Below are 27,487 nucleotides of genomic sequence, written 5' to 3' on the forward strand. Positions count from 1 at the left end.
GGTACTATCTATATTAAATCGTATATGACAATCGAGGAATACGATTGTCATCAGTATTTTGGATGTGATTTTCAGTATTTATTTTGTATATTTTTGATGGTCTATTTGATCGAGAACAACGCACTCACACTGTTTGACAGCCCTGGTAAACAGCTGTTCCAAGAAAGAAGGAAGGAAGGAGTGAAAACTAGCCAATTTTGTGGATAATTTATTGTTAGATCTGCTAAAATTATAGGTTTAGCGCTGAGAATCCTAACCAGCTTGTTATATTAAATACATTTACATACTGAAGACAAATACCAAACAAAAATAAATACTGAAGAATACACCCAAAAATGCAACCGTGCAAAAGTCCAGGAAAAAAAAATACATCAACAAAACCAAAACAAATATTTTTTGGTGTTAGTTTCGCGCTAAATAGCTGGCCATTTATTACTAAATATAGTTTAAAACGTGATCTAAGTAGTTAAAGCACATCCCAAACATAATGGCAGCACCGCTGAATCAATGAAAGCGCACCAAAAAGTCAAAGGAAAATTTGAGACACTTGCGACAACGACCTCCAACACAAATACAAAGTGGGAAAAATCGAACAGTATATGTTCGTGTGTGTGTTTGTGAATTTGTGCTCCCATAGAAATATTAAATTTAATTTATAATCAAAAGCACGGCACTGCAGCACACCGTTAATGCTAAAGTAGCCCCCAAATATGAAATAGTGTTGTGTATAAATGTTTATATGTACAGTGTGAGTCGATAATGTGCAACAATGATGATGAGCAATCAATAGCGATAAGTGCAAAATTCCATTAACACAACAACAACAACGACAAAGGCCGTCATTCGATCCATCCGAGCACACACACACACACACACACAACATGGAAGTGGAGGAAACAAGCGACGACGTCTTCCCGCTGGGATTTCTGGAAGTCGGCACCTGGAACAACACCCACAATGTAGCCTTCAATGACATGAATCTGGATGCGCGAATGGTATGTGACTACGAATATACATAAAAGCATACAATGTGTGGGGAGTCTTAACAGAACAAGGGATTCAGAATTGATAGCTCCCATACCATGTAAGATTCAGTGCAGTTCAGCAATCTATCGAAGAGGATAAGGTGGTGCCACTATCACTCACAGAATCAGGGGGAGGGCACAATACATACATATGTACATGTTCATATGTACATCTCAATTAGGTCGAAGTGCACACGCACACACCTCAAAACATAATAATATGTACATATACATATACATACATATATGAATGTAATCTGATTAATACACGATGGTATGGGTATATGAATCAACCGACGAATGGCTTTATCTGCACGGCGAATGGACTGATTGCTGCCGTTTAATAGTCCCAGACCCCGTCAGAGTCGCACTTTCCAGCACTTCCATTCCCCGCCGCAATCGGCTAGTCCCTGTTGCCCGTTGGAGCTCTAACTTTTGTGTCCCGCCGAGTGGGCTTATCAATCATTGTGGTTTGGTCATTGACACACACCCACAGGGCTCTCTGTTCGTACTATCCCCACTGGCTGAACAGAACACAGAAGACCCAGAACCGCTGATAAGTCATTCAGCATATACTTACATATGTACATACATATGTACACAGTTATTTGTATTATTATTTCCTACATTCCCCGCCGTCATGATCTTCTGCTATAACTGTAAAACGAAGTAGTTGCCTTTGTATATAAGCTCAATGCATATTTATGCATACAAAATAAAGCAGTTTTTGAATTTAGTTGAGGATTGCTTTTAGTGCCTTACTTTTAAAGATATCTGACTAAAATCCATGTTACTCTAGGGGAGATTCGTTTGGATTGCTGTACAAGTTTCCCATAAAAGAATCCCTTCGCCTCTCTTCTTAAACACTTAATTAGCAAGCTAAGTGTCATAGTTTACAGATGAAGAAAATAGATGACGAAGTTAGCACACTTTGCAGATTCACTACTGTAATACACATTTGCTTTTCCAACTTTTGGACTTAGCACTGTCAAATGGCAGCCTGCCCCACCCCGAAATATGTAGAGCTGAAACAGTCTCAGTTCTAAAAATGTACCCCCATCTGATGCTCATGTACTTATACTTCATTGTACATCAACTTCACGTACATATAACTCGTCAAAATTATTTTCCTTACTTGCAAAAAAAAAACGTAAAGTTCTAATGTCAAAAGCGAGTGACAAATATTAGAACGAACGCTTCTCATTCCGATTTATATTTCATTCAAGCGCGAGCCCAAATTTCTGGTTTCTACTTTTCTTTCCTTCTTTAAACGTTTTTTTGTTTGTTTGCTAAAATCTTTGTAAATTATGAATTCACTGAGGGTCCTCGTGGGCTGTGCAATGCAAAGCCAGGGAGTGCTGGGCCGCGCTGTGTCTACGACAAATCTTTGCCGCTTGGCCAGCAGCAAATGGAGCATACCGGAGCCCACCTTTGTGGTGGACGATCCACGGGATATTGAGCTGTCGGATGAAGAGAAATCAGGCCAATTTGTTCCCAATTTTCCGTCGCTTCAGTGTCCCGAATTGTTTTTTTTCCCACAATTTGTGGCGCCGGCTCACCATGACTACGAGCTGATGGATGAGCAGCTCCTTCAAAAGGGGAACGCTGTGATGTCCAACAATGGTCAGCGGCTATGCAGTGACTTTGAGTTGAAGGTGCAACCGATGCCCAAGCTGTTGATCTCTTACTTGAAGTCCATCTTCTACCGCAACTGCGAGGGCTTTCAGGGCTTCAGGGACTCCATGGAATTCACCACTATCAGCCTGAAGTTCAATTGCGACGTAGACCTAGCCATCAATACCTTTTTGGAGGTGGCAATCAGAGAGGCGCACAGCATCGCAGAGGCCAATTACTGGGTAGACTTTGTGAACCCGCATACGGGTCGCGCTCATTATGCACCAGCAGCTGCGGAACTCTCAAACTGTCAAGACTTTGGAACTGCAGGCCAGCACTGGAACTACGAGAATGTCAATGGCTGCACCATCGTCAAGGACGGCTTCGAAAAAGAATTTACGGGCACCATTTACACCGATGCCCCCGTACAAATCATAAAGCAGTGGTGTTGCTCTGAGGGTGAACTTTGAGCTGAAAGATCTGTAAACGTTTTGCTAACCTGATCCTCATAATTGATTGTCGAAGACCCAAATGTATTTGAAATATTTTCTGTTGTCATGATTTAAGTAAAAATTTCCCACACTTTACAAATATTGCTTATTTGCCTGCAGAACCAATTCGACAACGAACTGAAACCTACTCTCTCGCTGTGAGACCGTCGAGAGTGCGTGCTAGAGCCCTGCATTCACTGCATTCATAAAATCACAGTTCCACTCGTTATCGAGTCTTTCCTTCAGTCAGATTCGAATCAGCCTGCCTTGGAGCTGGTGAATTTTGTTTTTGGAAACTTCCCCATAAAGAGTTGCCTTTAACTTTCAAATCATATTCATGTACATATTTGTGTAATCGTTTTCACAGACCTCTGACAAAAATTCTCAATTGTTTTTCTCATAATACTGAGAATTATTTTACCAAACGGAAAATCAAATTCAAAAATCTAAGTAAAATGTCCGACCGGAAGTACCACGACGACGAGCCCAACGGATTGACAGAATTCTTTCCGGAGTCGCTTCGTAATGCGATTGCCACAGTTGCTCAAGTAACAGTGACAGCCTTCCAGAAAGTGTGTGACGGCTCATGGATGACATTCTCAGTACCCCTCATACTGTTCGGGCCCATTATCTTTGAAATCGAACGCAACCACGGACTCAATCATGTTTGGGTTTAATTAGAGGAAATTAAATAAATTTTAACTATTGGAGAGATAAATATTTCAACGATTTATTATTTATCGAGTTACGATTTATAAATAAGTTTTTTGGCGAATTCTCACGTGTCCATTGACTTACTTACGTTCACGTTCTTAGAGGTCTTACGAACAGCAACGATAAAGCGGAACTACCAATAGTTTACGCTGTAGCTATCTTTTTTTTTATAATTAAAATTCACCTTCCGCATGAGTCATAATGCGTCCGTCGCACAGCTTAAATTCTCAGGCATTCTTTCAGGATTCTTTCAGGAATATCTATTTAACTTTATTTATATAAACACAATCCATCCTTTGCTCTTTTTTCTTTAGATATGGCTACTCTGCTCGCTGCTGACGACCATCACCTGGGTGACGTACATCACGTTTTACAACCATCGTGTGATCGGGATGCTCATCACAAAGATAGCCAATCGATGGTTCATCAAGGGTGCATACTTTAAGATCGGATCGGTGTCACTGAATCCGCTGGCGGGGAAGATCATGTTCCGGGACTTTGTGTACATCACATACGACTACACGGTGCGGGCGCAGGATGGATACTTTATATTCCGCTGGTGGCGCTCCTATGTGCCCAAGGATGTGTCCGAGGGTAAGCGAATAATTCAAGCCAAAGGAATTCTATCTAAAATGTCTCCACTTTCCCCCACAGATCTTTCGCATTCGGATACGCGTTTGTCCGTACAGTTGAATGGCTACGAGCTGCATATCTACAATCGATCGGATCTGTACGATAAGCTGGAGAAGACCTTTGGGCTGGAGCCGTCGCTGCTGATACCCACGGATCTGCTGAGCAACGAGGAGCGGAATAAGCTGAAGGAGCACAACATGAACCTGGAGAACGCGCGTCAGAGTCAGCGGGTGAACAGTGTTAAGAATTCGGAGGCCATGCAGGCCACCACGTGGCGAGATCTGATACCGGTCATCAAGATCGATATCTGCTCGGGTCGCTTTGTGTTTGGCAATCGTCTGACGCCCACCACACTGTCCATATCCGTGGAGGAGGCGCACTGCACGTACAGCACCAAGCCGGCGGTGTGTCCTCTGGATCATTTCATGCATTTCGTCAAGGCCAAGGTGGAGAATGCCAAGGTGCTCTTCTGTCCGAGTCCCAAGTACACGGGATTGATTGACGAACCGCCGCGTTACATGGGCGAGGGCTTTGTGGTGATGATGTCCAACCAAATGGATCTCTATTTCTACATGGACGAGCCGGGCGTTGTGCCCGAACAGCCCGTGCAAATTGTGCTGCCCAATGGCGATGAGTCGGAGCCCTCGCCCCCTGTTTGGGGCATCAATGCACACTGCCTGAAGGGCACGGACTTCAGCTACGGCCCCTGGGCCGATCGACAGCGGGATCATCTGTACAAGTACTTTTATCCATCCGATTGGAAGGAGGGAGAGGTCACACCCACACCGCAGCCGGGCGAGCTGCGCAGCTATCAGTCGTTCGATGTGACGCTGTGTGTCCTCAACGAGGCCACCATTGACATACTCTTCTCGAAGGAAAAGGAGACGAATGCCATGCACATCACTGTGGGACCGGCCTCCTATGTGGAGGTGACAATACCCTGGATCACGCTGCCCGACGGTTATACATCCAAGATCCAGGGACAGCTCTTCCATGTGGAGGCCACCACCTCGCTGCAGTACCGCAGTCTCGCGGAGTTTGAGTCCCTGGAGTACAAGGTGCGCATCCATTATCCCACCAAATGGAATGCCCCACAGGACTGGAGCGTGTCCCTGGCCGGGTGCAAGACGAGCGCTTTTATTGTGTACAAGCACAAGTGCTTTTTCCAGGACCTCATCGAGGACTGGGCGAACAAGGCCCGGCCGGATATCCTCAGCTTTGTGCCCTACACGTGCAATTTCAATATCCGCCTGCACGAGTTCGAGATTCTGATGCTGTGCAACGAGTACAATTGGATCGACTGCAGCAGTGCCAATCAGGAGAACAACCATTTGGCCTTCTGCGGCGATGTCTTTGAGATGAGCTTCGCTCTGCCTTTTGACGATTTCCTGCCCAAGACGGTGACGCTGAAGTTCTGGATCCACGGCGAGGGCCTCGACCTCAGTATGTACGTGCCCGAGGTGTCCTCGGTGCGTCCCATAGTTTTAGCCATAGACGAGAATGCAAGACTGTTGACCCGCGAGGGTAAGCTCTGCCGCCGGCCGGAGCTCTATACGAAAAAGTGGCGCAAGATTTGTCAGCGCTCCGCTGGTTGGATCGACTGCTGGGCGGTGCCCATTCTGGCGCTGTCCATTCAGTATGTGTATCATCCGGTGCCGCCGCTGGGCCCCGATCCACAGGCGGACATCACGACGCCCGAGAAGGAGGAGATACTCCTCAGTCCCATGCGCATACCCAAGGTGCGAAAGTCGCCAGTCAGCAGCTGGCAGCAGCCACCGGAGCAGTTTAGTAAATTCGATCCGGGCACCCTGGCGGCGGATCATGTCACCGTGGAGCTGGAGATCGGCAGCTCTGTGCTGATGGCCTACGGGAATGTGCTGCGGAATTTTATCAGCCTGAAGGAGAACATTTTCGGGGAGGATCAGAGCTTCACGGACATGGAGCAGTCGAATGTGAATCTCAAGGAGCCACCAGCACTCAATCCCAAGGATCAGCTGCTGGCCAAAGAGAAGGAGCTGGCTAACAAGTCCATCTCGGAGGTGCAGGTGCCCGAGGAGAAGCGCAAACCCTTCGATCCGCGTCTCTATCGGCCGCTGGAGGTGATGGTCTCCGTCATTATACACGACATTCAGGCGCATGTGATGAAGAACTGCAACGAGGACGATCCCCCCTGTCCGGTGGTGCTGATCGAGCGATTCGGCTTCGAGATGAACAAACGCTACCACGAGACCACGCTCCAGGTGCTCGTCAGTCCCTCCTATCTACTGGCCTCCGATAGCCTGCAGCGGCCGCAGCGGGAGCAGCACATCAATCAGGGACACCTGTTGCTCTCGGCCGTTCAGGTGCGTGGCCATGCGATGTTCAGCAACGAGGGATGCGCACTGGATGAGGACACACTCGAATATTCTTGGCTGGTCGAAGTGCAGCTGGGCAAGCTCACGGGTAAGCTAACGCTGCCGCAGCTCGTGAATGTTGTGACGGGACTGGAGACGCTCATTTTGCTCGCCATCGATCCCGAGAACTGCCTCAAGTCGCCGAAAACGGTGCGGAATTGCCATCACGGAGTGCCGAGCAATCTGTGTCCCCAGACCAAAGAGGAGAAGAAGTACAAGTGCCCCTCCTCGGAGGACATCAAGTACAAGATGACGCGCGTGTCGGTGGATGCCGTCGATGTCTATCTGATAGAGAGCGGCACGGCACTGCATGCCTGGATATCGCCCATTCGCCTTGCCAACTGCAATCTGCACGGACAGCGGGTCAAGTCGGGCATCTCTGGTCTGCTGCCCTCCATTCTGCTGCGCTTGTTCATGCTGCATGCCACCACGCCATCGTACAACACCAACACAACGGGCAGCAATCGCTCGGGCAAGCTGCGTCGCGCCGATCAGGACTCGCTAAAATCTCAGGATCATGCGCCGCCGCACGCAAAGGCTGGCGGTAAAAGGAGCTCCAATTCGTTTTCTCGTCGCGATTCGCGAGATGAAGCCACACGGCGGCTGCGGGATAGCTTCTCGGAGCCGCAGGCCAAGCGCACCCCAGAGACGGTTGATCTGTCCGAGAACTGGGTGGAAGTGGGCTGCACCTCGTTGGGACCCATACTGCTGGAGGGAGCATCGGCTCTGCCCATACCCGATCACGAACTGCATCTGGTGCAGCACAAGTGGGTAGAAAATGTGCATTAATTGGTCTTCTTTTTAAGCCTCTCTTCCGTTTAGTTTCCTGCGCGAACACGATGCCAAATTCAAGCGTTTGTGGTTCTTGTGGTCCAACAATGGCAGTGCACTGTCCTCCAGCACAGAGATCTCACGCTGTGGCTGCATCGGAGGCTGCGTTTTCTTTGGCAGCAATCGGAATGGCCAGAAGTTCTTCAAGCCTACAGCACAAGATGTCCTTGATAACTACAATATTGCGCGTTACTTGTGAGTGTGCCTGAAAATATGGAAAAAATGAGACAGAAATGATTCTTTTTGCCCCAACAGCATCATCAATAACAACAAGGACTTTGGCTTCGGCGAGAGCATACTCCATCAAGGACAACTTGTATTCCACACGCCACCCTATAGCCTGAACTGTGTCTCACTCTACGATGCGGCCGACTTCAACGGCAAGGGTCGGCTGTATAGGCCCGCTGGTGGGGATTTGCGTAATGGCGGCAGTCTCAAGAAATCGGAGCACTGCTCCCTGCCAGACGGCACAAAGTTCAAGATCGGCGGCAGTGCCAATGCCGCTGTGGAGAAACCAGAGCTGAGCAGCCGCCATAAGTCAAGGGAGAGCATTGGGTCACCCAACACACTGGAGAGGCGCAGCAAGCGGTATCCCTGCACGCGTCAGACCTCCGTGGAGGTGCCCTATGCCCGCCTGCTGGACAGCCCCTCCAAGAAGCTACAGCTGCAACAGCATGAGGCAGCGGCAGGCGATTCAGGCACAAACATCAAGCGACGCGGCTCCGATTCGAACAGACTGCGAGTGTCGCCGCCCAAGACAAGCATCTCGGACTCCCGCCTGACGGGCGAGGCGCTGGATGATGAGCATGAGGTAGAGTCAATGTCATCACTTCTCAAAGAAAGTAAACTAAAGCTTGAATTTGTTCCCCTGCAGATGCCCGATGAAATGTCGCATTCGGCACCGCATTCGCATCCACTGGAGTTTGAGATTGCCGACATTGCGCTGCACTGTCAGGCACTGGGCGAGCAGCTGCCGCGAGAGGTGCAGCGCACCATCTCTTTGACATCGGAGAATCCCTCGGAGATGTTCTTCTCTGCCGAGGAGGACATATCGAATGTGATGTCGCAGCGTGGATCCATGAAGCAGCGGAATAGTGCCAACAGCGGATCCGTCGTGCTCTCTGGCAGAAAGCGTTTCTCTTCGGATTTGAGGTTGTTTATTTCGAAAATGACTTAAGAATTTTGAGTATAAATAAAATCATTCTTCCTTTCTTTTTTGTGTTTGCAGCATTGGTGCCCAAAACGAGAATGGCAGCCACACGCTACCCACATATCGCAGCGATCTGGAGATCCATGCCCCACCCGATGGCAATAAAACACTGCCCAAGCGGCCGCAGAGCACCACAGAACTGGTAAAACTAAAGAACCTTTTAAGCTTCTCATATGCTAGGGATATTTATTCATTAATTAAAATATATACGTCCACATTTATACACGAACCGCGTTTCGCTTTGCTGCTTTTGAAGCCAAGTTTATATCTATCTCACTTTCTGTATCACAAAGCTCTCACTCGGCGAAAAAAGCTGCTTAAGAAGAGATTCTGAAAAACTCTGTCCAATGCATGCTTTGTTTAAACTTTAAACTTAAGATCTAACTGAATCATCTGTCTATTAATATTATTATAAATATGTTATACCACAGTTCCATTAGCAGAACATTGGATATTCGTGGATGAATGGTTTAATTTATTGGCTGTACTTGTTTAATTTACCGGCAATCGATAACTTGTATTATTTCGATGAAATTTAATTATTTTATTGCAAAAAATATCAGAATCTCAGTCCTTCCGCTTATGGTTAAATTTGTACAGCGAAACAATTTTGTACAACAAATGTGGAACCGTGGTATATAACTCTTAAGTGACGTTTTCTCAATGTTAAGTTAATATTTAAAACCCATGATCTCTCTCTTAACTAAACATTGAGTAGCCTTGCCATAAATCTGTAACTATAAAACACACCTAAATTCTATTCCTCTCCTCAAAACTCCTCGATCTTCATCATAAATCAATTTAAATAACCAACAAACAAAAAATAAAACCAAAACAAAAACAAAATACTCATCCAGAACGAAGACGCGAGACGCATTCACGGTCTTGCCACACCAATAAGAAAACAAATAACAAATATCTCATCACGACCTGAGTACCGACATTTTGTTCATGATGTGAGTAGTTCTTAGTTTCCAACCGCAAAAACAAAATCAACAAAAAATCCTATTAAAAAGTAGAAACACAAATTCTCGATGTACCTGTAGAATTTCATTAATTTGTTTATAGATTTTCACATCTCTAGATTTTCCAAAATTTACACACGATTCAGGTGAATGGACAGTTGCATGGACTGTCTGTCAGACAGTATTTAGAGCATGATTCTATTGGTATTTTAATCTAATCTCTAATCCTAGTTCTAAGTTAAGTTTTATAGCATCTTTTCTTTCCATAATTCTTGTGCTTGCGCCACTTTCTGGCTTGTGCCTATTTAGTTGTAGCTAAACCGAAAGCGAACTCTTTAATTAATCTCTACGTTCTCTTCTCCACTAAATGTTTCACAGGCGGACTCTCGTGGCTCATCGTCGGGCACGCCATCGCTGTCGTCGAACTCCTTCATCTCTGCCATGTCATCGCAGGAAGATGTGGCTCTGGTGAATCTCCATCAGCAGGTTAATCGACCCATCATTGACTCGCCGCTGCTGATGGCCAGCTATTTGAATCATTTGTCGCAAGTCAAGTGCTTCAATTGGAATGGCTGCTCCTTTCCCCTCGGCCCGGATGTCTTCTCCACGCCGCTCTTCAGCGAGAACGAGGATGGTGGTCTAACCTACATTGGCAGCAAAATGTTGCCCCATTTCGATTTGTATTCATGCTGGCGTGAGATCAAGGTGGTGCCACGTTACGAGAATGCCACGGGCAGCAACAGTTCGGCCACATTCATGGGCGGACCCAAGTCCCATCCCTGGGATCCAAGTGTTTTGCTGAAGGAAGAGGAAGCGGACAAGACCACAAATGGCTTCGATGATGGCGAGTTTATGAGCCTCCAGGCGGAAGGAGGAGCTGCCTGCACATCTGTGGTGGCCAGGCTGAAGGGCCAACTAAATGTCTTCCTCACGCCGCTTCTGCTGGAGGGACTACAAAGGTTCGTATATGAAAAATGTTATACACATAAATCATTTATCAATCATTTGGTTCATTAATCGTACAGGCAAACGCTTTATGAGTATCAAACCTTCTGCCTTATCAATTCGTGGGCTAAAAAATATAATTACATTTATTTAGTTATTCTGATAAAAACAATTACGCTTCACGTTTTAACAACAACAACAAAAACTCAGCGCTTCACGCGCAAATGTGGGGAAACCGATTCCTGTAGTGCAGCCATATCGTCATTACTCGGACCGTCCTGATCGCGTGGGAAGGAGTCCATTAGCTTTTTCATATAGGTCTCCTTAGAGTTCTAAAGAGTGGATCAATACTCAGATAAAGTAGGGAATATAATTGATAAAAACTCACGTCTGGGGCATCGTCCGTTCGCTTGTTCTCTCGCTTCGTTCGACTGAAATCGAAATATTCATTGGGAATCTGTCCCTGGCTGGCACCGCCCATTTTCTGTGTATTTTCGCTCTGGCTGTGATGCTCGCCAAGACCGATCGGGCTCTCGATGTTGCCGTTCTCCATCTGGATAAGGTAACGCGTCGGTTCGCGCTCGTTGCTGGCAAGAAAACTGCAAAAAATTGTGTAATGGAAAAGAAAAGCGTGTCGAGCGGAAGTAATTATGCTGCCAACCTGTCGACAGCACTAAGCTGTGGTCTCACATTAATGGCATTGTATGGTAGCGGCTTCTCCTTATGTGCTTTGGCTTTATTTCGCCTTCGATGTGCCATTCGCGAGAGATGATGGCGTTCGTAGGTTTCTGTGTGATCCAAGGGAGTTTCCTCCCCATCCTCAGCAAGTAGCTTCCCTTCGCGCTGCTCGACCTGATCTTCCTTGAATTCTTCATCCAAAAAGGGCCTGAAACTACCCTCATCTAGTTGCTCAATGCCAGCCAGCTCCTTGGGTGGAACGTAAACCGAAGAGTCATCGGCCTTCTCCTCATCGTAATCGAGTGGTGACTGCTTCCACATTTTGGTGGATTCTCTTGCGCGGAATCTCTCCAGGCACTCAAAGTCGTCGGCGTTGCAGTCTTCATCGCTCTTGACTGTCGGCTTGGGCTTGCTCTTGTTTTTCTTTTTCTTCTGGCACTTGGATAGGTCGACGGGGGGATCCATGTGGTCGTCGTCTGGCTTGTTCTTGGAAATTTTCTTCTTGGTACACTCTGAAGTTGTATCGGGAGGATCACAGGTGGTTCCCGCAGTTTTCGGTAAGATTCGTGTGGAAATTTGGGAATGCGGCCGCTTGGTGCACAGATTTTTGGGTTTCTTCTCCTCAACATCATCCTCGTCCTTGCAGTTATCGTTGAGTTGGTCATCCGAGGCCAGCAGATCCTCAAAGACCTGCTCATCCGTGCCCTTAGCTTGCCTCAACTGGTTTCTTTGACTTGCTTGCTTTGAAAATCCTCTCCAACTGGTCATAAAATCGTATTCTCAACTACAAACACTCACCGTTCGAGTCCGAGTTGGCATCATCACCGTGATTGCTGTGCTCATCCAACAGCCTGTCCAGCCTGGTCAGATCTTCCAGGGATAGACCATCCAGGGCCGAGCGAACCTCGCCATCGCTTAGGCCAGCTGTTAGATCAGGATAATTGTGTGGATCTGCATGTTGTGCCTGTGTTTGAGTCAATGAATTAGTTTGAGGTGGAATCCCTGTAAAGGTAGAATGGATACTCACCAGGGGATACGCGTGTAGTAATAAAGGGACTATCGAATATAGTAAACAAAGCTGCGTTAAAAGCATTTTCATTTTATCAAACCTAAATTTTATCTTGTGAATAATTGCAAAGCCAACTACGGATTTTATTTGGGTGGCATTGAAACTGTTGCTGTTGGAGTTCGATTTTAGTTTAGTTGAATATTTGTATGTACAGTTTTTTGTAGTGTTCTGTACTATGTACGAGACTTGTTATAGATGGATTCAAGGCGCTTGAGATACAGCGCTGATACTGCTGCTAGCCCAATTAGAAGACATAAAGAAGGAAAGAAGGATTCAGCTTCAAATGCTGTCAAATGTTAGAATTTGTAACAAAATTTCGCTGCAGTGGGCAGTGCAGAGAGAATTATTTACTTATTATTTCGCAACTTAGCAATGATTACCTATTAAAATGTTTCTTTATCCCTTTCCAGAATGGTTGAGGCTGCCATACCCACCATACAGTCAATGCACCTGCTCTCGGTCGTTAACTTCATTCACACGTCGTGCATTGCCAAAGTGAACAACGACAATATACTGAAGAGAGACCAGAGCCTCAGCTACTGGTCGCAGGTGCACTCCAACTCGAAGCGATCCACCACAGAGCGACATCTGCAGGGGCCCGGAGACTCGTTCCTCAGCGATGTGTACGAGGAGAGCATTTCGACCAAGACGCAGGGGCTGATTGTGCTGCCAAAAGTCAGCATCACGATGCTGCAGTCCTCCATTGTGGAGGAAGTGATATCCGTGGCAGCACTGGACAATGTTCAGGTAAGAGTTTTGCGATCTCTAATCAAAAACATAATTAACGTTGTCCGTTTGCTTGGCAGGATCTCAGCTGCGTATCGCTGCTGACCTTCTACATGGAGGGAATCTCCACCAAGTTCCATTTGGGCAAAACGACGCGTGCCTCCATGCACAACGTGTACATCCAGCAGACAGTGCAGTCGGGCAACAGCCACAAGAAGGGTGGCATTATGAAGGGAACGCGTGCCCTGCTGGCGCATCTTTCCTCACAGACGCGGCCGGACAATGTGCAGGGGGAGCCCATTCTCATAGAGACATCGGAGAAGCAGCTTGAGGAGCTCGTCATCACTTTGGACATTGGACGGGCGCATGCACAGCTGCGACGCCTGAAGACGGAGGGACAGTCCTGTGCCCAGGACTCACCCATTATTGTCACTGCCATTCCGGAGCACAAGAGCAAGGTGCTCTTCGAGTGCCTGAAGATGCCGGAGAGCACGGGCATCGAGAGCATCGGCTACATCATGTTCGAGTGCGGCCTGGAGGGCGTCGGCGTGAAAATCGTGAAGCGCTCGCACTTTGAAAAGTCCGAGAACAGCAAGGAAGAGCTGGCCGAGATGGCGGGTGCAGGAGGCGAGGGTGTGTCCGCCAGCGGTGGCTTCAACCTCAACGATCTTGTGGGTCAGGGTGGGGCAGGCAACGAGGGAGGAGCAGCAGCACCTTCCTCAGATGCTGGTGCCACATCCAAGGCGGAGGCCGCCTGGCGCATGATCACCAAAAAGCCACCAACACCAAAGACACCCAAGGAGAAGTTCCACCACGCCCTGGACAGCGTCATAGTGAGCGAGAGCTCCACCTCTGGGGCTGACCAGAGGAAATCCACACCCAAACCGCCAGACGAGGATGTGGAAAAGGGACCCACGGCGACAGGCAATCAAGGAGCTCCGAAGAGCGGGGCAGCCGGTGGCAGCAATTCCAAGGATGCCTACGACAAGGTGCTCTCCAATGTCAAGGAAACCGACAAAACCTCCTCTTGTGTGATCGAACTGAAGGCCGTGTGGTTAAACTTTGCAGCACCGCCCTGTGTGCCCATCACCCGAAAGATCGATCTGACGCGTCTCGACTGGAATCTGCTTAGCACTGCCTCGCCAGCCATCACCGCGTGGATGAATCCCAGCAATCGGCTGGCCATCAAAGTGGTTGCGCTGCTGAAGGCGTTGCACACGCGACAAACGGCAGTGGCCGCCTGTCTGATGGCAGAGGCCATGGACAATGAGAAGATCCAACGGAATCCAAAGATCAAGAAGGTGAGTTAACATTTTTGTTTGTATTCCTGAGACTGTTCAATCTGTAACAATTCCTCTGTAGAGTCGCTATGCCAACAACTACACGCTGCTGTCGAAGACGCTGCAGGAAGATCCCAGCTGCCAGCTGTGCTACATTATGCAGAAACTAGTCCTGGATGAGGGTGTGCAACGCATTGAGCCCATCTTCAAGCAGGGGGATGTACCACATCTGAATACGCTGCGACAGGTGAGCTGCCCTCAAGAGGTTACATCTTTTCCAAGCCACTTTATAACCCAATTCCTTTGTAGGGCATCATTGTGCTGAGTCGCCAGTGGAAGAATACTCTTTACAATCCGATACTCTTCGAGCATCAGTACAAGAACAAGCTGGCACGGCCTATCAATGTGACATTCTCGTTTCCGCAGAACGAGGAGGAGGCGGAGAATGATGAGTGCGAAGGTGATGTTGAAATGGGCGCCTATGCGGGCGTCGGCGAGAATCCGGAAGAGAGTGAGAATGCTTTATTACTTGGGCAAACACAGCATCATCGAACTCACATTGGTATTTTTTTGATTAACGCTCTCTCTCTCTTTCTCTCTGGTCTACCTCCCCTCTCTCTTTCCTCTTAACCTAGTTATATATGTATAGTTCTCTTAAACAGCCTCTATCCCTCCTTTTCCTATTTCCTATTTCCACTCTTTCCACTCTTTCTTGCACGTTTTTGTTGAATGTGTGTTCTATAGTCCCTTTTTGTCTATCTCTCCTTTGTTTAGCTTTGATCTATCCACTATTTTCCCCCCACTTTCGGGGGCCTCTCTCTTCTTGTACACTCCTCCTCTCGCACACACACACACACACACATACGTTTTGTTAAATGCTTTAAGTGTTCACACATTCATATTGTTTGATGCTTTTGCGTTTGCATTATACTCGTACTACAATACAAACTATTCTCTATTCTATCCTTTCTGGCTATTATCTATCCTCTATATAGAACTAAATTTATAACTAAATGCGTTGTACACTAAACGGAACTACTCAGTGGACCCAAAAACAAATCGTAGAACTAAACTGTCGTAAACAGACTTTGAAATGAGACAAAAGCTTAAAGTTCACAAACGAAGTCAGAGCAAAGAAATTGTCATTGCGAAATAACTGCAAAGCAACGCGCAAACTGTAGCTGAAAGCGGAGTTGAGAGCTTCGTTGAAAGCTTAGTTGAAAGCGCAGACGAAAAATACAAAAACACTGCATCAGTGCAAGTGCACATTGCTGCTTAGCTCAGCTGAAAGCTCTGTCATTGATCAACCCTCAAGCAGGGCTCGGCACGCATACATTCATTCAAGCGCCGTTCGTGTGCAAAGAAGTAGCTCCAGTAGAATGTAAAACGGAACATTGCAATGCATTGGTACGAGTAACTGTAAAACATGTGCACGTAAGCGGCAGCGCCGCAACCTTATGTTTTCGAGCTTTGACTGACAAAATATTCAAGTTAATTAACCAGAAGTACTGCAAGAGCTATTCAAAGCCGAAACTGCCCGTGCCTAAAGCCTCTCAGCTAATTCTGTTGGTACTTTTTCGTTGTATGAAATCATTGTATAGTCCACTGATTATATGATCGTATACATGTGATCTATGTATGTGTTGCTCTCTTAACACTTTCGTTTACTGTACAACCTTGCAACACAAAAATGAAGAAAAATATTAGAAAAGTTTTCCAAATTATTACTCATCAAATTCCCTATATCCTTCACATTCATAGAAAACAATCAGTATGGCGGACTATCTTATAGCCATGAAGCGGCAGGCCATCATGGAGCTGCCTCTCAGCGTTCGACTTCGACATCACCGAATATCCATAACCCGCGTCGTGGGTAAGTTTCACTCTTTCACCCAGTACTCGGGCTTACTCACAATTGCTTCTCATTGCTTGTCATTTGTTGTTCTAATCCGCACCTTGCATTCCTGCTGCATCCCCGCTCTACGCTTTAGGCTGAACAAAGTGCACAGCAAAGCCTCGAATTATTCACATGGAAATTCATCTCGTTCCAGCATACAAATGTTGCCCATTATCTCGGGGTTGGTGGAGAAGCAAGTGCCAGAATTTGGTATGTATTCAAAAACATTTTCCAAGGGATTCCTTGCTAAAATTCTTATTCCCTATGCAGAGTATGGAGCCCTTCAGGAGGGTTCTCTCAGTTCAACCAATTCGGTCAACAAATTCTGGCTGGGTGCTGAGAGTCACAAGGAGGATCTTTACTTCTGGATGGCCAAGCAGCAGGACAACAAGAAGAAAGAGCACTTTGCCGAGAAAGAACATGCTCGTCCTGCTCCTCCGAAGATCCCTGGACATACCCAAACGCGCAGTGGCATTATGCAGGATTCGATCAAGCTGTTGGATGCTCATTTGATCTTTGAACCGTTGCTCACTTGCTTGGGTGTGATGCCCCAGCAAATGATCAACAAGTTCTCCAATGCAGACATTTCTTCGCTGGAGAATTTCGGCACTAATCTATCGCTCATCGGCACTTTCGATTCCATACGCGTGGACATTGTCGTGAGCGAGGCAGGCGACAAGAAGAATCCAGCCCAGAAGCCGGCCAAAATGAACAAGAAATCGAATGGCAGGGCCTCCATTATGATGGATACTCCGCTGTTCCTGTGCGAGCGCGTCGGCGTTGAGCTGGAGGTGCTGAAAATGTCAGATGGGGCAGTGGATCAGGCCCGACAGAATGTCATCTACATGTCGCGGCGACAGCTGAAGAAGCACACGAGTACTGTGATCAATTTCAGCCTCAATGTGAGGTTCATTTCGCAGCAGGTGAATATGCCGCTGCTGCGACTGCTCCATCAGATCTGCAACATGTATCAGAATGTGAAGGATGCCCAGAATGAGTTCCACGATCATCCAGAGCTGAGCAAAAAGAGTCAGACCAAAGATGAATGTAGTTTGGGTAAGTTCTACTTAGATGAAAGATCCATTTCTGGATTAATTTACAAGTTTTCCTTTATCTTCTGCAGCTTCGGAGCCCACAGATATCCTAGGTTTTAATTCAGTCTCTGAACGGTTTGGCCATGGCGAGAGCTATTCGGATGAGCGTTACGACAAGTTCAACGAGACGATGCCAACAATGCCGGCATCTCGTACGCGTCCAGGTGGCCTGGCGCCCATCATACAGCTGACACCATCACCAAATGCAAAGAATCGTCCACAGAGCTTTGCCCAGAAGCTGCGTTCCACTGGCAAGTCGGTGAAGGGCAAGCTGGGCTACACCAATCTCAATGAGTCGAGTTCGTCGCCTCTGCGGGACAGTCCCACCATGTCGCTGCATGAGCAGAATATCCTCAAGCTGGCCACCGAATCGAAGGCTTCGCTGAACGGCGGCTGTGCCACCAGCATGAGCGGCGACTACCAGAACACTCTGACCAAGGGTATGTCTTCGATGGCCCCACTGCTGGAGACGCCCAACTGCTGGAAGACCATCTACCATCTGCTGGAGCTGTACGGCACGATGCCAGAGACCAAGACGGTGGTCCAGAGGAGCTCCCTCAATGAGCACAAGAAGCCGTCGGCATTTGTCAATGATGAAGATGATTTGGCCAGTGCTCCCACTCCATTGCCGCAGCATCGCGAGATGCTTATCATTGATGGGCCGTCCCAGGAGCGAACTCGCCTGATTGTCTTTGGTGTGGCCAAGATTCACAAGACCCGACTGCTGGCCACCCTCTCCGGGCTCAAGCTCGAGTCAGAGATCACCACTCTGAACAGCACGGCCACGTGGCGTAAGAAGGCGCGTCCCGTCTCCCTGGAATGCTCGCTCACCGGACAAGTGGGACGAGCCATGATTGTACTGCTGGAAGGAGTGGCTCCCAGTCAGCAGTAAGTATAGCAAATCCTCCTCTTGACTGTTGTGGGCTAACTCTTGTGTTTCGCTTGCAGAACCGTCGTGAAGGTAACCGTTGGCAAGAGCCAGACGCTCTACTCGAGCCTCTCCAAGCGTGGCAAGGACAAGAACAGCGGCCTGCTCTCGATCGGTGCTGTTAACATAGACATACCGCAGCATCCGGTGGCCCTGCACGGCATGATGACGCGCAGCTCCAAGCAGCTATCATCCACCATCCAAGAGCTCAGAGTAAAACGCAATTCGGGTCGCTCCACACTGCGTTCGTTTACAGCCGAAGAGCCAGAGTCTCCATTCCATGCCCGTAACTCGGGCGGTGCCAGCAGTGCCGCCGGTGCGGCCAGCGAAATGCGAGAGCGAACCGTCTCCGGCGGCGGTGGGGCACAACAGCAGCCGCAGCAGGCGGCTCGCAGAGCCGCTCACATGGCCCATTCGAAGTTGGGCGGAGCGGCGGCACAGCATCAAAATGGATTGCTCCAGCCGCTGGTCATGCAGTTCAATATACTCCTCCAGAGTTTGTCCATCAATGCAGCTCTGCTGCCCTCGCTGCAGGCTCAGTACCGAATGAATCATGTCAGTTCCATGGGCGTCACGGGCCAAAGGGCGAAATTTGTCATTGATTTGCCCACCCACACGCTGAGTTTCAACACAAAGATTCAGGTGAGTGGAGCTCTGCTCTCAGATCTTTCCTTTGAATAACTATTTTGCATTCCTTAAAGAACGAAATGAATCTGCCATCGGAGGCTTGCATTGGCCTGCCGCCCGTACACGTGTTGGCCGAGTACATTCCAGACAATCGCCAGGAGCAGACGGAGAGCATTGAGGGAATTGTGCTGCGACAGGGTGGCTATGTGAATGCCAGTGCGGAGATTGGCGAGTTCGAGCGCTGCCTGACCACAGATCTGCTGAACCATTTGGTGTTTGTGCAGAAGGTTTTCATGCGCGAGATCAACGAGGTGCTGCAGAAGGTGTACGGCGGGGAGAAGCCCGTGCCGTTGTGGACCGAGGAGAGTGGCGACAGTTCCAGCGTGCAGGAATCTACGCTGAAGCGGATTCTCTTCTCCATTAACATTTCGATGAAGAGGATTCAGTTGACGGCCACCACGCCCTGCTCCTCGGCGGTGCGCTTTGAGACGGGCACTCTGGAGCTGCAGCTGTCGAATCGCGTGAAGAATCTGGGGGACATGAGCAATCGGAAGCTGTTCTTCAAGGCGCACATTGACTTTAATCTGTCGCTGGGGCAGATCATAAGGAATGTGATCTTTGACGAGGCGGAGCCAGAGTTCCAGCAATATGCCTTCTTCCACACGACCATCGGCCTGCGCAATGCCTTCCAGGATGAGCTGCTCAACGAGGACAAGGAGCTGATTCTGCTCACGTTGAAGCGACCCCTGGTCTACGTCCAGCCGATAGCCGTGGACAAGGCCATATTGGTGTGGCTGAACTACAAGAATGCCTACGAATACTGGGCCGAGAAGCGGGCCAATCTCTGCTACGAGCACAGCCAGGCGACGGCACAGCAGCAGCAGCAAGTCTTTGATCGTGTGGCCTTTGGCCAAATAGCAGGCTCGAACTTGTCCACACTCTTCCTGCAGCTAACTGTCGAGGATATGGGCATATGTTTGCCCCTGAAACAAGTGAATACTGTGGTAGGTGCACCTTACACACTTCATTACAAGAACTTACTCATTTAACTTAACTCTTTGTAGTCCTTTGGCTCCCGTTCGTATCAGGATTTCGATGCCAAGGGAGCTGTTGTCATCACGCTGGAGAATACCATTATTTCGGCCTGCAATTCGGGCGCACTGGTGTCCAAGGGCAAGTTCCAGGGTCTGTGCCTTCGATTTGCAGATGATTTCGAGACAAATCTGGATGACTGGAAGCCCACCAGCGGCGAGCCCATAATGAATGTGTGCGTGGTGTCTGAGGGCACCTTCGAGGTCTGCTCACGCACCACCGCCGCGAAAAAGGGCGAGAATGCCAAGTGGCTGCTGAATGTCAAGTGGCAGATGGAGGGCGTGGATATCCATCTGGACGTCAACATTGGCAAGCAGTTGAGCTCGTTGGGGCACACGCTGACGATGCTGACGGGCTTCGAGGAGGAGGACACGCAGATGGAGTCGCCGGACAGCGATGAGGGTGATCAGAGCTGCCGTGACACTTATGTGCGGCGCCGCGGAGAGTTCGACAATCTGCCCGCTTTCGTCTTCGATCCCACCATCGACTCGAAGAAACGTTCGTTCATGATGGAGAAGGAAATGGCCGAGCAGCTGAAGATCATTAATGATCTGAGAACGCTGGGCGCATCCCACAATACGGTGGCGCATGAAGAGCGGAGGCTGCAGGAGCTGCAGGCCATCTGCTACAAGTACTTCCGGCGCGACATGATCCAGAAGTGGAAGCGACCCTCGCTGCGGCGATCCCTCAAGAACTACAGTCGCTCGCATTCGTATATTGGCGGGGGAGTGGGACTGCCCGGAGTAGGCGGAGTGCCTCCATCGCTGGAGAATGGCAGCCACAGTTATGCGGGCCGCAGACTGGACACCATTGCCTCCAACGATGAGATCTCTAGCCTGCAGAGCACTCCCGCTTCCTGTCACTCGCGCAGCGCTTCCCTCAAGACTGCCGGCGGTGGAGGAGTAGCAGGAGTCGGCATTGTCAATGCTTTGGGTAGGGTAACCTTCACAGAGGCCATGCGCCAGACATCGCTGCCCAATGCGGACACGGACACGGAGACGGGGGACAACGAGTTGGATTGGCGCGGCGACTGCACGCCCAGCGAGATGGATGTGGATGGCATATCCGTGGAGATGCGACGCAAGCACGGACATGCCCAGAAGCAGGCCGAGCCGAACATTGACTTTGAGCTGGACGTCAAGGTGCTGGTGAACTCTGGCAAATGTGTGCTGCACACCAAAGACACGGGAGAGGAGCGCCAGGGGCAGGGCTATGCGGCGGCAGGTGCTGCCGGAGCTGCTGGTGCGGCTGCCTCGAGCGTCAAGTCGCACAAGAGGGAGCGCAGCATTGGCAACGATTGGGGCAGTCCCACGCCATCGCGTAGACAGCGTGACAAGAGCAAGCTGCGCTACAATGCCAATGCCCTGCTGGCGGATCTCACCATCTTCCACATACCCGGGCTGGACGTGAAGCTGCACTATCAGTCCAAGACGCTGGCGGAGCAGGTGAATCATCAGCCGGATCCATCGATAGCAGCCACACCGCACGGACCCCGACGGATAGGCAGCAAGCGAGCCACACTCTGCGCCTGGATGACCCTGCAGAGCATACCCGAGGAGACCATCATCTCGCCGCATATTCTCGAGTTCCTGGAGCAGACACTGGAGCCGATACCCGCGCGGCAGGCCAGCAGTGTGCCTCAGACGCCCAACCTGAATGCGGCTGTTAATTTGGACATTCTGCCCGCCAATTATGTGACTTATGCCTCATTCCCTGTGGATGTCATCGTCTACTTCCACATGCAACCGTCGACGTTCCGCTTCAGCTGCCTGCCTGTGTCCCGCGTGGAGTGCATGCTGCAACTGCCCAGCCTGGACATTGTGTTCAGCTCGAAGCGCAGCAGCGAGGAGGAGAACAGCTCCGGCAACCACTCCAGCAACCACACGCACCCAGAGCCACTGCCAACGGGAGGACTGAGTGTCACCGGGTGTCTGGCCGACTTCAATGTGTTCATCTTCCATCCGTATGGCGGCAAGAAGACCTCCAAGGAGACACAGTTCTCGCCCTTGAGCGACAGCGAGCGCAAGGATTCGCTCAGCATCAATGTGGAGTTTGTCAAGTTTCATATCACGCGCTGCCGCAAGGTCTACATCGAGCCGTTGCCCAGCTCCAAGCGAGGCCTCGACCACTCGCGCGCTGTCATTCGCTTCTCCACCATCGTGGACATTGGCAGTGCCAGCTTCAAGTATGACATGCGACGGCTGACGGAGATCCTGGCCTTTCCCAAGGCATGGTACAGGCGACGCATTGTGCGACGCCTCTTCCTGGGCGATCTCAGTGTCCACCAGCAGCAGCAGCAACAGCAGCAGCAGGCGAGCGCAGGTGGTGCGGAGACACCCACAGGCTGTGCCCCGGCAACGCCAACCCCCAGCGAGGATGCAGGGCGGGCGAAGGATAAGATGCGTCTCGACTTTGAGGCACAGCCGACACAGCAGCAGCAGCAGTTGGGACACTTTGGAGCTGTGCGCAAGCTCAAGAATCTGGGGAAATCGTCCAGTGCCGAGTCTTCGGGCACGCCACCCTCCGAGAAGAACCAAATCACATCCTGGGAGACGCTCGTGCTGTTTGCCGTGAACTTCACGAAGCTGAATGTCCAAATGAACATCGGTAATGTGTGCGGCAATGTGGTGTGGCTAACAAAGGACTTCCAGTCGGATGGACGCCTGTCCATTGGCAGCACCGGCTACAAGAACATGTACGCGGGCATCTACCTCGGGGGATCCGCGCTGGATGCCAAGGGTGGCATTGTGGGCGGTAGCTTTGAGGTGAACAAGATCAACAAGCGATTCCACATCAAGGAGGAGGCTGGCATGGAGCCCTACCATACGCTGGGACTGAGCTTCATGGCCCTGGAGTTGCGACTGGACTACATGGCCACCTCGGTGCTGATGACGCGCATCAGCAGCTTCTCCGCGGCCATGAAGGACGAGTGGCGCACCGCCTCCCAGGCAGCAGCAGCGCCCGCTCATGGCAAGGATCAGCCGCGTGCGTTGATCTTTATCCATGGCGATCTCAGCTGGGATCAGCTGCAGATTATGATCTCCAAGTCGACTACGGCGGATATGTTGAAGATGTACTTCAAGCTGGAGGAATTCTTCACACAGCAATTCAAGTCCTCGAAGCGGGTGTTCTCCAGCCTTGAGCCGCGCCTGCAGGATCGCACGGCCAGCATCAAGCGTCGGCAGCAGTTCAAGAAGAAGCCCAACGGAGAGCTGGCGGCGCCACAGGGCGTGCCCACGGGCATGATTGGTGACAACACGGATGCCCGACACCACCGCCACTGGCAGAAACCCCTGGCGCAGGCTGTTGGTCTCGTTGTGCCCTCCCTGGTCACACGTTTGCCCCGTCATGGCAACGTCTTGGGCGGCACAGTGGAGCTGCGTGGGCAGAACATCTCGTTGGCCTGCTTCCATGGCATCAACTTCAAGTCCAAGTCATGGGCGCTGTTCAGCCTGAGATCGCCCTCGATTAACTTTGCCACTGAAGCGCGACAGATGGAGGAGTCGGGCTCCCATGAGGTGCTGGTCACGCAAACACTCACCTCCTGCCTGGGCCAGAGCACCGAGGTGCAGCAGCAGCAGAATCACTCGATGGCCATTGTCAGTCGCATTACGCGCAACATTATCTTCCCGCCACAGTTCAAGACGCTCAACGAGTGGTTCCACTATGCGTTTGCCAACAGTGAGATTGATGGTGAGTGCCTGCCCCTAGAGTGTATCCCTTATTGATGATTGATTAACTTTTATCTTCCCTTCGTAGCTGTGGATCGCTTCCCTATTATGGAGTGCGAGCGGGAGATAGCATCCAATTCGATTGAGCGAACGCGTGCCTCTGGCAGCACCAGCACCGCCAAGGCACAGGAACACAATCACAATCGTGAGGTTATCTTTGCATTGCCCAGCCTGCAGCTGCACTTCAAGACTGAGCACAAACAGGGACCAACCACACCAGAGCCAAGTGGTAAGCAAACATTCATCCATATTCTAAAGGCAAATGCTAACTGGAAACACGATCCTTTCTTACAGAAACGAAGCCCGAGGTTTTGTGCAGCTTCATCACCGAGTTCGATGATCACATCTTTGTGACTGTCGATGCGGATGCCTTCTTCTTTCTGCACGATCTCGTCACCTCCTATGTGACGGAAAAAGAGAAGGTGGTAAGTCTTTCCTAAGGCAACACATTCTCTGGTTGTAGCATTTTATTAATTTTCATTTCCTTGCCAGATTGGAGCTCAATCGGCGCGAGCTGCCTCGCCCAATCTTTCGCAGAAGACCAACCTGAAGCCATATCTGACGGAGGAGATACTCAAAGAGAAGCGTAGTAATTCCAATACGAACCTAACTGCCCAGGGCAAGCAAATGAGCGCCAGCAAGAGCAGCCTGGAGCCACTGCAGGGCAGCCACACGAACCTAGCGAACTCAACGACCAATGTGTCAGCGACGGCGAAAACGGCCGCAGCCGCAGCAACAGCAGCAGCATCATCGACGACGACCACAACAACGACAGCGACAGGAGCTACAAACGATGTCAAAGATGGAGGAGGCACACAGCAGCCACAGCAGCAGCAGGCAAATGCAGCAGCAGCTGGTGGCTTGGAGGCATCACCGCCGAGCTTTGATCTCGAATCGTTTGTGCGTGACTGGCGGCACTTTGAATGTCAGACATGGCATCTGGAGCCAACAGTTCGCCTGCTCTCCTGGGCGGGCAAGTCCATCGAGCCCTACGGCGTCGACTACATACTGAACAAGCTGGGCTTCAGTCACGCCCGCACCACCATACCCAAATGGTTGCAGCGCGGCTTCATGGACCCCCTGGACAAGGTGCAAGCACTCATGATGCTTCAGCTGCTGCTGATGGTGCGAGAGAACAAGGTGGAGAGGGATCGGGAACGGGACCGCGACCGGGACCGTGACAATGGTAGCGCCAGCGGCAGCGGCAGTGCCAATGGCAAGCAGCAGCAAAATCATCGACCATCAACGAACTAGCATCCATGGCATCTATATATGACAATTGACAATTATCCAAGTCGTTCGTTCGTTTAAGTTTAAGTAGCAATGTATAGATGTAATGTATGTAATTTATTATTATGTCCCCTCGTCTCGTGGCCTGCTTGCATGCTCTCTCCTCGCGGTATTATTAAGCCAATAAGGCAGCTTCTTCTACTACTTCCTACACATGTATATCCTTCCTTGTATTGTAAATGGTTTGCTCTCGTTTCCCCAACTCTCTTTTTTTTAAGCGTACTAATATAATCATTTTATAGATGTGTAAAGTCAAGTGCTTTGTGTAATTTGCTCAATCTTTGCGCTTTGTAATTATCATTACAGGCTTTTTGTTGTTTTTAGGATTTACCTACATAGATACTCGTACATAAATACATACAGATACATATATCATGCAACAATGAGCAAAGCAATTGTGTTTAAACTATAAGTAGCTCTAATTGATTATACAGAAATATACAATGCGAACAAAAAACTGATGGTTTTTATTTGGATGATGCATCAACCAGATCCAAGTGATTTATGTAACGATAGGGGGGCGATGTGTCTTAGTTTTCCTATTGAGAATGCCAATTCGTTATCTGAAAGGATATATTTTGAAGCAAAACCCAAGTCTGCTGTGTCCACAATTTTTAGGATAAGAGGAAACTAAAAATGCCATTCCATAGGGAATGACCACATCTATTAGATTACCGAATTGGGATCAGATCGGATCATTATTATAGCCAGAATGAAGAAATTAATTTGCAGTGGCTACCCCCACCCCGTCCAGCAGCTTTTTTATTGTTTGCACATTCTCTCATTCCACACTCTGCGTACCTAGGGGAGGGGGCATAAGCGTTATATAAGCGTTTCTAAGAGAAGCGTATCTAAGCTAAGCGTATCACACGTTCCTACTCGTTCTGCTTTTACTTTAAGCAAAATACATTTTTTTCTGGCAGCATTTAGCTTACTTAAAGTTGTGGTATGTACAGAATTGATCATTCATCAATCGCTCGATCATGAAGTTGGTACTGTTGCAGCTGCTCTTCCTCGCTTTGTTCGGGTTAAACCAAGCCTTAATACTTCCGTACCCTCCGCCTATTATCCCCTTACCAATCTTCCCTCAGGATAGAAATACGGGATAACAAAGTCATGTTTTAGCGTCCATATCAATAATCGCTAGAACAAAGAGTCTATGTGAGGAAAAATAAAGATATGTGAAATATTTGGTGAACGAACATAAAGTTGGTCTTGTTTCAGTTGCTCTTTCATGCTTTGGAAAAGTGGGAGTGGGGAAAAGTGGATGTACATATGTAACGCACAGAAGGAATCGTTTCCGGCCCCATATTGTATATACACACATATATTCTTGATCAGCATCAATAGCCGTGTCGATATAGCCATGCGTGTCTGTCCGTTCGTCTGTACGACTGTCCGTCTGTCCGTCCTTATGAGCGCCTAGGTCTCCGAGACCATAAGAAAAAGGGCAACCAAGTTTTGCATCCAAACTTCAGTATGCTCACACTGCTACAAGTGTATTTCAAAATTACCAAAGACGGAAATCTGCTGTGTCCACAATTTTGAGGATAAGAGAAAACTTAAAATGCCATTCCGTAGGTAATGACCATATCTATCAGATCACCGAATTGGGATCAGATTGAATCATTATTATAGCCAGAATGAAAAAAATAATTTGCAGCTTTTTTATTGTTTGCACATTCTCTCATTCCACACTCTGCGTACCTAGGGGAGGGGGCATAAGCGTTATATAAGCGTTTCTAAGAGAAGCGTATCTAAGCTAAGCGTATCACACGTTCCTACTCGTTCTGCTTTTACTTTAAGCAAAATACATTTTTTTCTGGCAGCATTTAGCTTACTTATAGTTGTGGTATGTACAGAATTGATCATTCATCAATCGCTCGATCATGAAGTTGGTACTGTTGCAGCTGCTCTTCCTCGCTTTGTTCGGGTTAAACCAAGCCTTAATACTTCCGTACCCTCCGCCTATTATCCCCTTACCAATCTTCCCTCAGGATAGAAATACGGGATAACAAAGTCATGTTTTAGCGTCCATATCAATAATCGCTAGAACAAAGAGTCTATGTGAGGAAAAATAAAGATATGTGAAATATTTGGTGAACGAACATAAAGTTGGTCTTGTTTCAGTTGCTCTTTCATGCTTTGGAAAAGTGGGAGTGGGGAAAAGTGGATGTACATATGTAACGCACAGAAGGAATCGTTTCCGGCCCCATATTGTATATACACACATATATTCTTGATCAGCATCAAT

General features: G+C 49.0%; 3 protein-coding genes across 8 annotated transcripts in view; 2 read left to right on the forward strand and 1 right to left on the reverse strand.

Moving 5' to 3' along the window:
• The window catches only part of LOC117900953 (very-long-chain (3R)-3-hydroxyacyl-CoA dehydratase hpo-8), a 33,115-nt gene extending 16,234 nt beyond the window's left edge, over positions 1-16,881 (forward strand). Inside the window, exon 3 of the mRNA XM_034811527.1 lies at positions 16,855-16,881. Coding sequence (XP_034667418.1) covers positions 16,855-16,856 — 2 coding nt within the window. The 3' untranslated portion in view covers positions 16,857-16,881. The remainder of the gene's footprint in view (positions 1-16,854) is intronic.
• LOC117900947 (transmembrane protein KIAA1109 homolog) lies at positions 361-25,484 on the forward strand. Of its 4 annotated transcripts, none has more exons than XM_034811515.1 (23): positions 361-995; positions 4,159-4,438; positions 4,499-7,637; positions 7,693-7,896; positions 7,957-8,512; positions 8,576-8,853; positions 8,930-9,053; positions 9,769-9,867; positions 10,255-10,835; positions 12,979-13,315; positions 13,375-14,595; positions 14,657-14,821; positions 14,884-15,136; positions 16,336-16,447; positions 16,566-16,681; positions 16,742-17,527; positions 17,595-18,453; positions 18,514-19,135; positions 19,195-20,124; positions 20,185-23,905; positions 23,972-24,172; positions 24,238-24,368; positions 24,436-25,484. In XM_034811515.1, the coding sequence occupies exons 1-23, from the start codon at positions 882-884 to the stop codon at positions 25,195-25,197; spliced, it is 15,591 nt and encodes a 5,196-aa protein (XP_034667406.1). In that variant the 5' UTR covers positions 361-881; the 3' UTR covers positions 25,198-25,484. The 4 variants fall into 4 exon arrangements, with proteins under 4 accessions (XP_034667406.1, XP_034667407.1, XP_034667408.1 ...); XM_034811516.1 differs by having other exon boundaries at positions 14,884-15,085; XM_034811517.1 differs by lacking the exon at positions 9,769-9,867 and having other exon boundaries at positions 362-995.
• Positions 10,927-12,661, reverse strand: LOC117900949. 3 transcript variants are annotated; one of them, XM_034811521.1, is made up of 5 exons: positions 12,527-12,658; positions 12,298-12,463; positions 11,483-12,251; positions 11,210-11,420; positions 10,927-11,153 (listed from the first exon to the last, which is right to left on the reverse strand). In XM_034811521.1, exons 1-5 carry the CDS (start codon positions 12,596-12,598, stop codon positions 11,028-11,030), a joined length of 1,344 nt encoding a protein of 447 aa, XP_034667412.1. In that variant the 5' UTR covers positions 12,599-12,658; the 3' UTR covers positions 10,927-11,027. The 3 variants fall into 3 exon arrangements, 2 of the variants coding, with proteins under 2 accessions (XP_034667412.1, XP_034667413.1); XM_034811522.1 differs by having other exon boundaries at positions 11,483-12,236; positions 12,527-12,657; XR_004649302.1 differs by having other exon boundaries at positions 11,025-11,153; positions 11,512-12,251; positions 12,527-12,661.
• Positions 25,485-27,487: the final 2,003 nt, after the last annotated feature.

Source organism: Drosophila subobscura, chromosome U (genome assembly GCF_008121235.1).
Source record: "Drosophila subobscura isolate 14011-0131.10 chromosome U, UCBerk_Dsub_1.0, whole genome shotgun sequence".
Taxonomy (NCBI): domain Eukaryota; kingdom Metazoa; phylum Arthropoda; class Insecta; order Diptera; family Drosophilidae; genus Drosophila; species Drosophila subobscura.